Source organism: Phocoena sinus, chromosome 10 (genome assembly GCF_008692025.1).
Source record: "Phocoena sinus isolate mPhoSin1 chromosome 10, mPhoSin1.pri, whole genome shotgun sequence".
Classification (NCBI taxonomy): domain Eukaryota; kingdom Metazoa; phylum Chordata; class Mammalia; order Artiodactyla; family Phocoenidae; genus Phocoena; species Phocoena sinus.
Window position 1 is genome coordinate 95,020,600 of NC_045772.1, and position 15,495 is coordinate 95,036,094.

Here is a 15,495-nt window from a genome sequence, read left to right on the forward strand (position 1 = left end):
AGATTGTATAAGAAAACACTTGCCATAGGTAGTACTTAGCTCATAGTCATTGATGAATAAATAATTTTCTACTTTGTATTATAAATCTCTGACAAGCCCCAAAGAGATCTGTTTCCTCTCTCTGTTGTTACAACAATGTACCTCCTTATGGTATCCTTCATGAACCTATCTGTGGGTTTCCTCCCTTACTCCATAAGCTTCTTCACAGGCATCATTTATCCTTTTATCCCCACCTCCTGTCAATTGAAAAGATGGGCATTTGATACATGTTTACTGAAAAAGCAGTACATGAATGAATGAACAGCTGTAACAATGTACTGGTGAACTCAAGGGACCAAAATTGTTTTAAGTTTACATAGGCCAAGTCAATTAATGATGTCCAGTTCGGTTGTGAGAATAATGAAAGCGGCATAAGACATTAATGGTTTCATTTTTCTTATGTTTGATCTGAAACAAAGATCTATCTATTGTGCTACCTTATAACTTTCTTAAGAATTATCAGTCTCAGAAACAGGGTCTAAAGGTACCAATGGGAAATTACCACTGCATATTTTTCATTTCCTGCTTTTGGGTATCTGGTTGGACTGCTTAAGCTCAACTTGTTAAAGCCTAGTAAATGCCTCCACCACTTGACTTGACTCATAGGTCCTCTTTTGCCCACAGGCAGTTGTCTTCGGAGTAGAGAAGAAAGAGCTCTCGTATACTGAGGCAACTCAGGAACTCAATAGAACAATGGAACACCATTCTTCCATAGAAAATTTGGATGAAGATGGATATACTCAATTAGACTTCAGCTCTTGCAATATCATCAGGAAACCTGTGGTCTCAGAGAAAGGTATATTTTTTTCTTTCTGACTTCAACATTTACATTCTCATCAACTAAAACTGGAAGTGGAAAAAATTGGAGAGACTTGCGATTTGTTGGGCTTTTATTAATATATTGTAAAAGGTTTTCAGAAGTCACTGAAGATAATTTGAACGTGCACTAAGACTTTTGGTAACCATTCAGTGACTAATCATTACTACAGCTGACCCTTGAACAACATGGGTTTGAACGGCACAGGTCCACTTATACATGGCTGTTTTTCAAAAGTAAATACTGCAGTACTACACGATCTGCTGTTGGTTGAATCCGGGGATTCCAAACTGTGGATATGGAAGAACTGAGATACAGAGGGCCAACTCTAAGTTATATGGAGATTTTTGACCTTGGGGAGGGGCGGTGCCCCTAATCCCTGTGTCGTTCAAGGGTCAACTATGTTTAAGTTAATTATTATGCTGATAGAAAATACTCACAATTTCTCTGTTCTATAGGGACAGACGCTTCAAAAATAAGAAGTTGGTAATAAGTGTGATGAAATGCAAAGCTGAAAGAATTTCAATAGTAGTGACTTGTTTATTTGACAGAAAAGAGTAAATTGCAGAATGGAGGTCAAAGAGACACAGAAGTGTAAATGAACAACATCAGGATATTGGAGATAAGAATGAGAAGAATGCAAAGATGAATAAAACAACTTGTGATTTTATGGAAAAGGCCAAAGGGAAGTCAGAATTCATAGGGTTTAGAATCCTGAGTCTGTTTGTGTGTGTGTGTGTGTGTGGTAATGAGATTGATTTGGAATTTTTTTTTTTAAACAAAAGGGAGTTCTTTGTATGCCAGTGAAGAAATATATATGTATTAGCCAAAAAGATCCCATTACCAGGACGTGAGTCTTAGACATAACGTAAAAGAGGTGACATCTGGAGAAGGGCATTAAAAGATTTCTCTCTTCACTGAATGAGCACTTTAATCTCTATGGTTCCCCTATTTGACAATTCTCTGAAATGCTTTTATTGCTTATTCTCAGTTTTTAAGTGGTGATATTAATATAAAGCGAGTTTCCTGTTATCAAGAGATTATTCACAGGTTTTGACGGCAGAATTTACTCTCTTCTGCTTTCTGTTCACTCCCATTGCGCAATCATTTTCCTCTTGTCACTTATGCAATTCTTTTCTTGGGCAACTCGATTGGGGAAGAGTGGAAAAACTAGATGATGCAAGAGGTAGGGAGGCATGTGTGTGTTTATAGATGTGTGTGGACAAATTGTGTTAGTCCCTAAACTAGGTACTTTTACATATGCTAACTTAATGCCCACAATAATCCTTTGAGGTATTACTAACCTAATTTTTCACAAAGAGAAATGGAAAAACAGAGGAAGTAATTTGCCCAAGGACGTGCAAGAAGTAAGTGAAAGGGGAAGATTACCCTTAGTAACCAGAATTATTTCTGCTACATTAAGCTATCTCTTCTAAGAATAGGTAGGATTTCTTGAATCCTGGTAGTGTCAAGAACTATAGACATCAATGTGGAGCTGAAATTAGGAGTGCATAGATATCAAGTTTCAGAACCTGAAGAGGTATGCTAAAGGTGGAGAAAAACTCAGACTAATCCTACATGACTAGCTTATCTGGATATCAGATTTTGATGAACTGTAGAATTGAAGTGTTCTGTGATCCATCATCCAATTTCTTTATTCAATTTCTGCTCCCTATGGCGCCTCAGGATTTTGTGCTGCATCCCCTTGTTGGCGTCCCATTGCTGTGACTTTGGGAATTTTATGCTTGGTAATGCTGGTGGTAACTGTGGTCCTGTGTACCATGGGTGAGTATTGGTGGGAGAGGTTAACAACAGACATTTAATAAGCATTCATACTGTTCCAGGCACTCTTTTAAGAGCGTAACATAATCTAATTGAATCTGTATATTGACCCTATTGAATTGGCACTATTAGTTCTCATTTTATTTCTAGGGTCATAAACTAGTTATTGGTAGGACCATGATTAGAAATTTGGGTGATCTGTCTTAAAAACTCATACTCTTAACTGCATGCTCTCCTTGAATAGCTGGTTTCAAAGCTATGGAATTCCTAGGATAAATTAATGAAAGCAAACCAGCGGAGGTAAAAAGGAAGTACAATTGGTGCTTATCTTCCTAACGAAATAAATTCTCTAAAGAGACTATAAGCTATTTTTTATGTCTCATGATTTAAGGAAATTGTTTTATACCTGATCTTTACTCTAAACTCCTTTGGATAATATCAGGAAATACCTGAGGCACTTATCAAATACTAACTTGTTATTTTGTGACAGATGAATAAATTTCCATAGATTTTATTGCCTCATGCATTCAAAATTGAATAAAGTATTATTGTACCTTCAAAGAGGGTATATGAAAGATTTCTTAAATAGGCAAGTGTTTATTGAGTACATTCTATGTTATAGGCACCAGGCAGGTTCTCAAGGAACTCTCATTTTTAAATAATAGAAGGGAGATAGAAGATTTATTACTCTTTCAAATCATCCGTGATACCAATTGACTGTATTCCATTTGCTTCATTTTTCTCTTTTGTATTAAACCTTCTTCATGGAAGTTATTTTTTTTTCTATATATTTCATCTATCATCTATTCTATCTATCTATCTATCTATGATCTAACTTTACCTCTCCATCAGCAATGTATTATCTATCACTAATCAAGTATGTATCCCTTTACATTTCAACAAAAATATGGTTTTGGGGATTTTAATTCTCAAACATAGCAAAATGACTTTTTCTTCTGTAATTACTATTGTTGTTGGTATATGAAGCTATCTGGAGACCCAGTTCAGGGAACAACCTGTTGAAGGATAACAGCTTTCAATCAAGAAATAAAGAGAACCACAGTCAACCATCTTTAGAAGAGAAAGTGGCTCCTACCAAGGCTCTCACGACCACAGGCAAGGAAGAATTGAAAGATTAATAAAGTCCTTGATTCAGAAGGGTCAATTATTGGTGCTAAGGTTTGGAGCAAGGGGTGAAGAAAGTACTTTTACGTGCGGTGATTGTGCATCCAAGGAAAGCCCACAGCAGTATTGTCTCCGTAAAATACGTCCCCTGTCATATATAAAGTGATATCATAAATACCTTATGAACTTAGTTGAATCTCCAACTTAGTTGGATTTATTTAAAAATCAGTAACTAATTTATCATAGGCTATGTATTTAGGCTTATAGGAGATTGTATAATTTGATGTGAAGGAACGAAAAGTGTTCTCATTCCTTAGGGAATTGGCATTTTAAAATGATATAGTTAAAGTAGGACATAGGAAAAGAAAAACGGATAGAAAAAGGAAAGAAGGGAAAGTGTTGCTAAGAATTAAACATTTACAAAAGAAATAAACCTAATAGATATGTTTCTGTAAACTCTGGTTAAATTTGTTTTTCTTTAATCCTGCAAGTTCATTTATTTAATTACAATTTTATATACACGAAACTTCAATTTCTAATTGCATCATTATTGACTATGACAATATTTTGACTTCAATTTTCCATCTCTGGACACATACCTCCTCACTATTTGTATCACATTACTCTATAATGTGAATGATTGCTCTTTACTTTTCTTATTTGGAAAATTGCATTCTGAAATGGATCTCACATTTGTAAAATAAGTTAACATGAAATTACTGTATATCGCAGTGATTGATTTTGAATTGATTTATTAGTTACCATGGAGAAAGGAGTTCTGGTCTGACTTTGAAGGAATGGAAGACAAGTCAAGAAGGAAAGGAGGGTTCACTGTCTAAAACACTGTTTATAGCCACTCAATTCATTTTTTAATTTTACATGAATAAGGGGTTTTAATGTAGCCTCTTCTGTAAGGTTGTATCCATATAGTTTGAATTGAAAATGAAATCTATTAATGGTAATTCATTGATTATTTATCAAGTGTCCTTAGGATGAATGGTACTTGCACTGAAAGAGGGAACTGGTATAGTATGAATCTCATCGTATTTATCTTTTATTTCCAGGAGTTCTTTCTAGCTCTTGTCCCCCTAACTGGATCGCACATCAGAATAGCTGTTATCTATTTAGCACACCATTAGATTCCTGGGATACAAGTAAAAGACGGTGCTTGCAACTGGGCTCTAATCTCCTGAAGATAGACAGCTTAAAAGAGTTGGTAAGTGTAGATTTCAGTTATAATTATCTGTGGTCTCTATTGAACAGAAAAATAGAGGTAGGTTCCAGGTAACGATGATTTTTCCCTAAAAGAAAGTCATTTCACATATCCTCCATGATTATAATAATAGCATACATTAAGTGAGGAAAGTGCATAATATATGCTTCTCTCTGTAATTAATTAATTAAAATATGAACACATTTTACTTTGAAATAAATCCTTTAAGCACAACTGCACGTTGACTATAATAGGCCACTACTCATTTCTGTGGCCTTGGATTTCAGGTTGTGAGTGTGGTGGAGTGAAATAGAAAAATCTTCCCCTTGTTATCATAATTACCGAGAGAAACAGCAGCTATGATAATATACATTTATAAATCATTTACTCCTTGCAATATACTAGGAAAGGCAAAGAGGTTTAAAAAGTAGGCTTGTTTTAGCAGTGCTCAAATAATTTGTGAGAAAATAGAAACAACTCAGGTATTAAAAGTAAAATATCTCGTACCGGCCACAAGTGTCATAGAAATTCAGGGAGAGATCCCCACGGACATAAAAGCTTTACAGAAAATGTGCAACTTACAACGCATCTTGAATGAAGGATAGAACTCAGATGAGCCATGAGAAGGGGTTAATAGTCAGGAAACATTCTATACTACAAATCTAAACGATCTATAACTTCTATACTTACTTTTACTATTCTCAATATTTTTGTTTCTATTTTGTCTTACCCAACAGTTATAGTTCACATAAAAATTAATGGAAGTAGATGTATGATTAAAAAAAGAGCATAGGACTGGAAGTCTGTCTGACTTTTAGACCTTCCCGTAATTGCCGCTATGTTGTGCTATATTTGTCAGCAATTCACATATGATCTTTAACCCCCAGATTACTTATGCATAACTCATGCAGTGGGACTAAACTACTTTAAAATTCTCATCTCACTCTGAGAAGCATTTCTTTTTTTTTTTTGCGGTACGCGGGCCTCTCACTGCTGTGGCCTCTCCCGCTGCGGAGCACAGGCTCCGGACGCGCAGGCTCAGTGGCCATGGCTCACGGGCCCAGCCGCTCCGCGGCATGTGGGATCCTCCCGGACCGGGGCACGAACCCGTGTCCCCTGCATCGGCAGGCGGACTCTCAACCACTGCGCCACCAGGGGAGCCCCTGAGAAGCATTTCTTGACAAAGGTCATGTAAATTTATATTTTCTGTTAAAATTGTGGAGAAGATGGTGGCCTGTCATCCATGAACATTGCCTAGGATATGTTGTCACCCTTGGATTTTGTCAGGTAGGTTGAATGCAAGCAGTGCAATGTTGACATTAAGGATGCATTCTTTATTGGAAAATTAAACGATACGACTCTGAAGAAATGAGATACGACTTTTGAGACACTCAATGGCATTCTCTGAATTGGCCAAGACAGAGAATTGGTCAAGACAGAATTGGCACTTCTGTCTAAGTTGATGCCAGTATATGTGTACATCTTCCACCAAGGTGACTCAATCTCTGTTTCTCAAAATCTCCAAGAGTCTGTTTCTGTATCTTCTCTTTATCTCTATCATCTCTGTCTATCACACTCTCTCTCTCTCCTTGACTTGTATTTGTATTTATGTTTCCTTACAGGAATTTATATCTAGGCAAGTGTCTTCCCAACCTGACCATTCATTTTGGATAGGGCTTTCTCGCCGTCAGACTGAAGAACCATGGCTCTGGGACGATGGTTCAATGTTGTTGTCTAACTTGTAAGTATCTGGAGAGACAAAGCTTCATACTCTTCCTCAGAGAGGTGAGAGCATGTCAGGCAGTTAAGAATCTGATCTGTTGGCCATAATAAGAAAGAGAGAGAAAAAGATACATAGTGATGGGGAGAGAGAAAGAGTGAGCCAGGAGAAAAAAAGAAAACAAGAGGGTAGAGGAGGACTGAAGAGTCACGAAGAGCTGAATGGCCATCTCGAGCTGTCAACACAAGTGCTCCCTCAGCTTTCTTACTAGGAGGGCATGTGTGTGAAGCTGCCCAGGAAGGTGCAATCACTGTGACTCAGTGTAAAACTGTGCTTAAGAGCAATGCTTTGAAGTCAGTTCTCAGCTTGAGTCAATGATTGGCCCACTCATTGTGTGAAACTGGATGAGTTCCTTAATCTAACGGCACCCCTCTTTCTGCACCTGTAAATGAGAATAAAAATAGTACGTACCTCTTAGGATTTTGAGATAAAAGTAAAATCACTTAGCACAGCATCTTGCACATAGTAAATGTGTGATACATGCTATTATTATTAATTTTAAAAGCGACCACATTTCACTTTTTTTTTTTTTTTTTTTGCGGTACGCGGGCCTCTCACTGTTGTGGCCTCTCCCGTTGCGGAGCACAGGCTCCGGACGCGCAGGCTCAGTGGCCATGGCTCACGGGCCCAGCCGCTCCGCGGCATGTGGGATCCTCCCTGACCGGGGCACGAACCCGTGTCCCCTGCATCGGCAGGTGGACTCTCAACCACTGCACCACCAGGGAAGCCCACATTTCACATTTTATAAAGCTCTTTTAGACATATGAACATTTGCATGATTATAAATTTTTCCTCATTGTATGTATACTCACTAATATACACACAATGAAGAAGAATTTACATATGGAGACTTATTATGAGGAATAAGCTCACACATGATTATAAAGACTGAGAAATCCGACAATCTGCTGTCTGCAAGTTGGATACCCAGGAAATCATGTAGTGTATGAGCTTCAGTCCAAGTATGAAGGGCTTAAAACCAGGGGAGCCAATGGTGTAAAACCCAGTGCCAGAGCAGGAGAGGGTGAGATGAGATGAGATGTCGCCACTCACACAATCAGGCAGGAAGAAAGGAGCAAATTTCTGCTTCTGCCTTTTTGTTCTATTTAGGCCCTCAATGGATTGGGTGATGCCCACCCACGTTGGGGAGTGAAGTCTAATTTACTGAGTCTAGTTCACTGATTCAAATGACACACTCGAAAATAATGTTTGATCTGGCTGTTGGTAGTAAAGTTGACACATGAAATTAACTCTCACAAAGTGTTGAAGTCTTCCTCACTGCAGTTGTCGTTCATTTTCTCTTTAATATCTGCAGAATATGAAATTATATTCCCCTTTTCAATTTCTATTATTGGTGTGTGTATGTGTATTTGCATATGTGTGTGTGTGTGCTTTCTTCTTTCTTTTCTTTTTTTTAATCAATCTCATTGGGTGTAGTTTTCAAAGAAAGAACTTGTGGCTGTGTTGATTCTTTCTCCCTCTGTGTCTTTTTCTCTCTCTTTTTTTCCCATTAATTTTGGTTTTCACCTTCATCATTTCCTTCCATTCAATTTCTTTGTGTTGAATTTGCTACTTTTTTTTTTTTTTTTTTGCGGTACGCGGGCCTCCCACCCCTGCGGCCTCTCCCATTGTGGAGCACAGGCTCCGGAAGCGCAGGCTCAGAAACCATGGCCCACAGACCCAGCAGCTCCACAGCATATGGGATCCTCCCGGACCGGGGCACGAACCCGTGTCCCCCGCATCAGCTGGCGGACTCCCCACCATTGCGCCACCAGGGAAGCCCCAAATTTGCTACTTTTTCTCTAACTTCTTGTGTGGACTCATGAAGTTCATCCTTTTTTTTCCTCAAGTGTGTACATTTAAGGCTATAATTTTAGTGTATTTTCATTTTCATTCAGTTCAAACTACTTTCTAATTTTCATTGTGAGTTGTTCTTTGGCCAATGAGTTACTTCGAACTGTATTTCTTAATTTAGAAATATCTGTGTGTTTATAGTTATCCTTCTGTTTTAGGTTTTAGTTTAGTTCCATTGTGGTCAGAGAAAATACTCAGTGTGACTGCAGTTCTCTAGTTTTTGGTTTTGTTTGTTTGTTTCTTTGGCCACACCATGCAGTGCAGCTTGCAGGATCTTAGTTCCCTGACCAGGGATTGAACCCAGGCCCTCAGCAGTGAAAAATCCTGAGCCCTAACCACTGGACCACCAGGGATTTCTCAGTTCTCTGGTTTTTATTTGCTTCATCTTCCCATACTGAGAGAATTATAATAAAATCTTCCACTGTAATTCTACTCACAACTCTGTAAACATTTTTGTTGATGTGTTGAAGCCAAATTATTAGGCATATATAGTTTAGAATTGTTATATATCTTGCAGGCTCAGGCTCATTCAATGTACTTTTTCTTTTCTTTCTTTCCTCTTTTTTGAACTTTTTTTTTATTGTTCCACCTTTTCTTATGTTAATTTAGAGTTTACTTTTTAGGAGTTACTCTAGAGATTTCAACATACAGTCTTCACTCATCAAAGTCTAATATTAATTGGCCTTTTCATGTTTTTCCTGGGCAATACAAAATATTAGAGTATTTCTTTACTCTGTATACTCCCTCCCCAATTTACATGCTATTATTTTTGTGTATTTTAACTCTGGCCCATATTTTCCCACATTTTAGTATCTCTAAAATTGGCATATGTCTTACCACTGCTGGTCTTTTATAGTCATTGTCATCCTGCACTAAAATTGAGCTCTGTCAAAGCGTAGCATTTGTTTCTGCCAGTCAAAGAGGAACACCACAAACCTGAGCCTACTTAAATTAAACACTCCACTAGGGGTTTTGTGTGTGTGTGTGTGTGTGTGTGTGCGTGTGTGTGTGTGTGTGTGTGTATACTGTTATAGGTTCAGACAGAAAAATTGTACGAGTAGCAGCTTGTGGCTCAACATCATAGGGGGTATAATTTTTTCCTCCCACCTTCCCCCTGGTGGCAAGATTGAGAAATGCACTTTTCATTGTTACTCTTTTTTGTTTGGCAGTTTTATTTTTCATTTACTCCTGCACCAAAAGAGTCCTTTGTTTTCCAGCTTCTGCAGGGTTTTCTGTTAAATTCCCATCTCGAATGCATTTATTTCACAGAATTAAATGAATGGTACACCAATGGTTGATGGCATCTTGGATTCAATAAAAGTATAGCCCTAGAAAATAGATTTATGCAGTCAGTTTATTAGATTTTCCCACATATTTACGGGTTTCATTGCTTCTTAATCCTCTCTGCCTCTCCTACCTTCCATTTTGAATCATTTTCTTAAATATGAAGAATACTCTTTAGTATTTCCTTTAGAGTTGAAATTTTAAGGTCAGATTTTCTGTGCTTGTCTAAAACTGTCTTTATTTCAACTTTTCTAAAAAATATTTTGAGTATAAAATTAGAAATTTATAGTCTTTTTTCTTTCAGGCATTCAGAGATATTACTATAATGTATTCTATTTTTATTGTTGTTTTTGAAATGTCAGCTATCTGAAGGTAATATATGTTTTAAATCTGATGTCTTTTTTCAGCTTTGAAAAGTTTTCAGCCACATGCTTCAGATGTTGCTTCCTTCCTGACTTTATTCCCTTCTTCTGGAATTCCAGTTAAATGTATTACAGACCCATTCACAATATCCTCTATGTCTCATTTGCTTTTTCCTATATTTTTATCCTTTCTTTCCCTGTGACCTATGTATTTATTTCTCACCTATCTTGCAGCGTTTATTTTTCCTCATCTGTAGCTAAACTGCCACTGAAAGCCTCAGTTAAGCTTTTAATTTTGTTTGATGAATTTTTCAGTTTTACAATTTCTCAAATCTACCAGTTGCTATTTATAATTCCTAACTTTCTTCTAACATTCTCAGTATTGTGTTTTAACTCCTCGAATACACTGTATAGTTGTTTTAACATTTGTGCTTGATAATACCAGTGTCATATACTCATTTGTATCTGTTTCTATTATCTTTTCCTTCTAATTTTTATTCATATCGATATATCTGATTTTTTTCTGATAATGCACTTAACATTATCTCTTAAATGTTTGTAGAATGAATTTGAAGTTCACAGAGAAGCTTTTCATTTGCTTCTGATAAGCACCATCGGGTATGAATAGTACAAACTATTATCACATTTTGATTTTAATACCACTTAACTATTTCACTTCCACTAGCCAAAGCACAGTGAATTTATTAACAAAGAATCTTGACAAAATATATCTCCTACTTTTCTATAGCCCTTTGTCTTGTGTTTTCTGTTTTAAAAAACTAATAGTGGACTCTCTAAAGTCATAAGAGTAGGTCCAAATTAACATTTTGATATGTAACTACTCATTGGTGACAGTAATTTAATCTGGCTCTGTACATACTCCAAAATCTCTTAGAGGTCAAGAAAATTTTTTGGAGAAGATCACTGGTCAGAATTCTCCCTGAGGCTGGATCAAACTTGTTTCATGTCCTTAGTCTAGTTATTTCAATAGAAGAATTCTCTCAATCCTCCAACTCCAGGGCCAAGAAGAGATAGATGTACAGGATGAAAAGTACCAGACCATAGCTTTTATACTGAGGCTCAGTGATGCCCTCTGAGCTTGACTGAATAATTAACACTGCTCCTTTAGGAGACTAAAGAGCAAACAGAACAGAGCCGTGCTTCTGTTAACCCATGGTAATTCTCATAATCGTCTCTCATTATATTGCAATACAAAGCAAACTTCAGGATGCATTAAAAATATAGGGTTGTTTGAACTGCCTTTAAATGGCTTTGGTATCAGTGATTCTTCACTTAGTTCTAAATAACTTTTAGCAAGAACGCTTCAACTTGGTCTACTCACTAAACATACCCAATAATATTTTCGCTAAACTGTTCCTTCATTTGATAAATATACTTCTAGGTAAAAGGTTAAAAGAGAAGTAAAGAACTGTCTATAGAATGTTAAACAGTTTTTCTTTTTTGTCAGTTTTATTTAATTTTATGCAACTAGTAGTATTTCTTAAAAAAATTTTTGAGTCATTTTTATGCCTTAGTAATGAAGGTTATTTTGTTACCACTGGAAACAAATAGAATCTAAATTCAAGTTTCCTTTTTCAATGATACGTACACTTCAGAGACTCTTTTCACCAGTATCCTTACCAATTTATTTCAGCATTGTGGAGACAGTGGACAACATTCCTTATGTTTGTTCTATACGATTACCTTATTGTATTTTATTTTAACAGGTTTCAAATCAGAAGAACAGTTACCAACCAAGACTCATCTCACAGTTGTGTATGGATTCATGCGTCAGTCATTTACGACCAACTTTGTAGTGTGCCTTCACACGGTATTTGTGAGAAGAAGCTGTCAACATAACGGTGGGGATGTCGCCGTAGAGGAGCAGAGAGCAATATGTAAGATAGTAAGGAGGGTAGAAAACAACATGTTTATGACCAAAAGCATCATAAAAAAATCATCCAATTCCATCTCTTTTTTTCTCAAACAGCCGAGAGAATATGTCTGCCATATCTCTGACTAAGAGAATCTTGTATAATGCGAAATTGTAGGGAATCTGCTGTTACAAGAAAGCTTTCTCCTTTTTAAATACTATCAATCAAAAAAAGATCTGATAATGAATATAAAAAAGTAACCTGTCCTCTTGACAGAGGTATTAACATGTTGTAATGCAAAACATGTTTTATTACTTTTTATGATTACTGTTTTGCAGTTTTCAGCAATTCCTCAGGAATTAATTACTGTTCAAAGGTATTATTGGAACATAACTAAGTTCCCTCATATGAGGATTTGTCTCTTTCTTATTTTCTTTTAAACTTTCCCATTGGTGCTACTTATACTTCCAACGGGGATTTCCATATTACTGGAGAGGCATTTACAGCCCTCTTGTATTCATTAATATGTGAACAGAAATCGCATCACGTTCACTGCATTTTTCGCTTTTAAATGGTTAATGTTACGCAAATTTCATTTTAATAAAAAATGCTAATTAACGAACCTTTGGCCTTTAAATTATGTGCCATGTGTAATTAACACTATCTCTATTTGCCCTCTCCCCAAAAATGATGATGAATCTGACCCTGGGGAGGAGGTAGTATAATAGGTAGTTTTGTGCTGAAGAATAAATTTTGGATCTTAAATATTTAAAAATCTAAAAAAAGAAGATAGAAATGTTTGGTGAGGTTGACTATTGTCTTTTAAGACACTAACTTGTGTTGTCACTATCTGAAAAGGAATGTGGAAGGGCAAAGATAATTCAGGTTGAGAGTTAAATTAAGGCATAAAGCGGGATTTCGAAGCGATGCCATGCACGTTAATTTTGTTTTTGGTTTAACTGGGTCTCCTGTATCCTCCGAATGGAGTGGATGGTTTGAAGAAACCTTGATAATCAAGGAAATAATCCTGTTTGCTGAATGTCCAGCTGCACTTGTCTAGACCAGACAGGTGAGGCAACAATAACCTATAACTTAAAGATAAAAGCACGACTTTAACAAAAGTGGTGGTGTAAAGTCAGAATGCTCTAGGCTGTCCAAGGCATACCATACCTCACTTGTCAATACACGTGTATACCACAGCCAAAGTGGGAACGTGCACGGGAATGAAGAGAAAACATCCACACTTTTCCAAGAGACAGAAAAGGGAAAATAGCTACTAGCTGACGTTTTGTCTAAAGGGCAAATTCAAGATGAGTAATGATCATGCCAGAGGAAACACCTATTCAAGCGCCACCATATCCTCTTGCCTGAGTTATTGCAATAATTTTCAAAGAAGTCTCCCAGCATCTACACTTGTCTTTCTATAGTCCATTTTCAAACGTAGCAGACTGATTCCATTAAATTGAAAACAAACCATGCCAGCTCTCTACTAAAACTCTCCTTGACTTCCCACATATCTGAGTAAAAAAAAATAAATAATTAGAAACAAAAACCAAAAGACCTTTACAACGGTCTACTCACCAAGACAATTGCTGGTCATTTACTCCTTCGAGCTAAGCTGCTTTTCTCCTCATGACTCATTCCATTTAGGATGATGGTTTCTGTACTGTTTCTCAGCCACAGCTGGCGTGCTTGCATCTCAGGGCCTTTGAGCTTCCCCGTCCCTTTACCTGAACTATTCTTACCCTAGATACCTGCAGGACCTACTCTTTTACCTTTCAAATCTTTGCCCAAGTATCACGTGTTAATGAGGCTGACTCTGACTACCTTATTTAAAATTACCGGCCCACGTTTCTGTACGTTCTTAACCTCCCTCACCCTCTGTATATTTCCATAACTCTTATCACAGTATCATATATTCTACTATTTACTTACTTATTATCTTTCTTGTACATCATCTGCCTTCTTCCATACAATGTAGGCACTAAAAGTACAGAGAGTTTTGTTTTCCACTGATGGATCTCAGAATCTGAGAATAGTACCTGCAATGAAGTAGGTATCCAAAAAATATTTTTGTCATGGTTGAAAAAAATATTTAAGGACAAGTATTAAAAATGTTAATGTGGGTTGGTAAAAATTATCAAGAATCTGCTTGAATAAAGTTGGAGAAATAACTCTAAGTGCTATTTCATTAGAATCATAATTACCAGCACCTCCTAAATTATAACACCTCAGCTGTGACAATTTCTAATATCCTATCTTCTTACTTCATGTTCATATGTGCTTCTCTTACCTCTCTCCCTTGCAATTTTTTTTTTTTTTTTTTTTTTTGTGGTATGCGGGCCTCTCACTGTTGTGGCCTCTCGCGTTGCAGAGCACAGGCTCCGGACGCGCAGGCTCAGCGGCCATGGCTCACGGGCCCAAGCCGCTCCGCGGCATGTGGGATCTTCCCAGACCGGGGCACGAACCCGTGTCCCCTGCATCGGCAGGCGGACTCTCAACCACTGCACCACCAGGGAAGCCCCATCCCTTGCAATTTTTTACTGCCTTCTCTCCTGTAACATTTTCTAATACATCAATCCAATGCAAATGACCAAATAACTTTTGATATCCTACTTTTTATAGGGCATTATGCAGGAGGAGGGTCTCTTTAGATTTGTTTAATTTAAAATGATCTGATGAACAATGCACAGGTTGAGACACATAGTGAATTCACAATATATGCTTCCTGAGCCATCCCTCCTAGGGTCTGGTTGCTCCAGCCCAAGCATCTTCCACATTCGTTTGTGTTTAGTATGTTTGATTTAACCAAGCTATCTCCCAAAATACAGAAAAGCATTGGTAGAATAATGTAATTCTACTGAATTTATTTGGGAAAAATTTTTGGATATTATCTAAAGCAATCTTTTGATTTCCCTCTCAGCTTAGGAAATTTAGGCAAAAAATTGTTACCTGGTTTTCTAAAGTCATAGGTAGTAATAATCCTAAAAGTCCTGACTCCCAGTAAAATATGTGGTTGTTCATGATCATTGTGTACCAAATGTGTTGTATACAAAATGTTAAATTGAGTCCACATGCTGTACGAAGAAAGATCATTGAATTGACTACAAGAGAGCATTTTTAAAGCGAATTCTGTCCCTAACCAGCTATGTGCCTTTAGAGCAATCACTTCATCTAGCTGGACTTCAATCTCCCTTTTTGTAAAATGAAAGAGTAGTATCAATTAGATATACCCCAAAGGACTCTCTTAGGCTGACATTCCGTGTATATGATGCTTTACGCTATGCCCTTGGGGAAAGGAAAAGCCTTGTCCTATAGTCTTTTCTCTTCTCACAAACGCCCAGAGAGGTTAAACTTACTCTGAG

General features: G+C 37.1%; 1 protein-coding gene across 5 annotated transcripts; it reads left to right on the forward strand.

The window, feature by feature from the left end:
- Window positions 1–624: 624 nt before the first annotated feature.
- On the forward strand, window positions 625–12,753 carry LOC116761002 (C-type lectin domain family 7 member A-like). 5 transcript variants are annotated; one of them, XM_032646650.1, is made up of 6 exons: window positions 625–835; window positions 2,543–2,641; window positions 3,626–3,754; window positions 4,828–4,979; window positions 6,599–6,717; window positions 11,984–12,753. In XM_032646650.1, exons 1-6 carry the CDS (start codon window positions 733–735, stop codon window positions 12,114–12,116), a joined length of 735 nt encoding a protein of 244 aa, XP_032502541.1. In that variant the 5' UTR covers window positions 625–732; the 3' UTR covers window positions 12,117–12,753. The 5 variants fall into 5 exon arrangements, with proteins under 5 accessions (XP_032502541.1, XP_032502544.1, XP_032502542.1 ...); XM_032646653.1 differs by lacking the exon at window positions 6,599–6,717; XM_032646651.1 differs by lacking the exon at window positions 3,626–3,754.
- The last annotated feature ends 2,742 nt before the right edge of the window (window positions 12,754–15,495 follow it).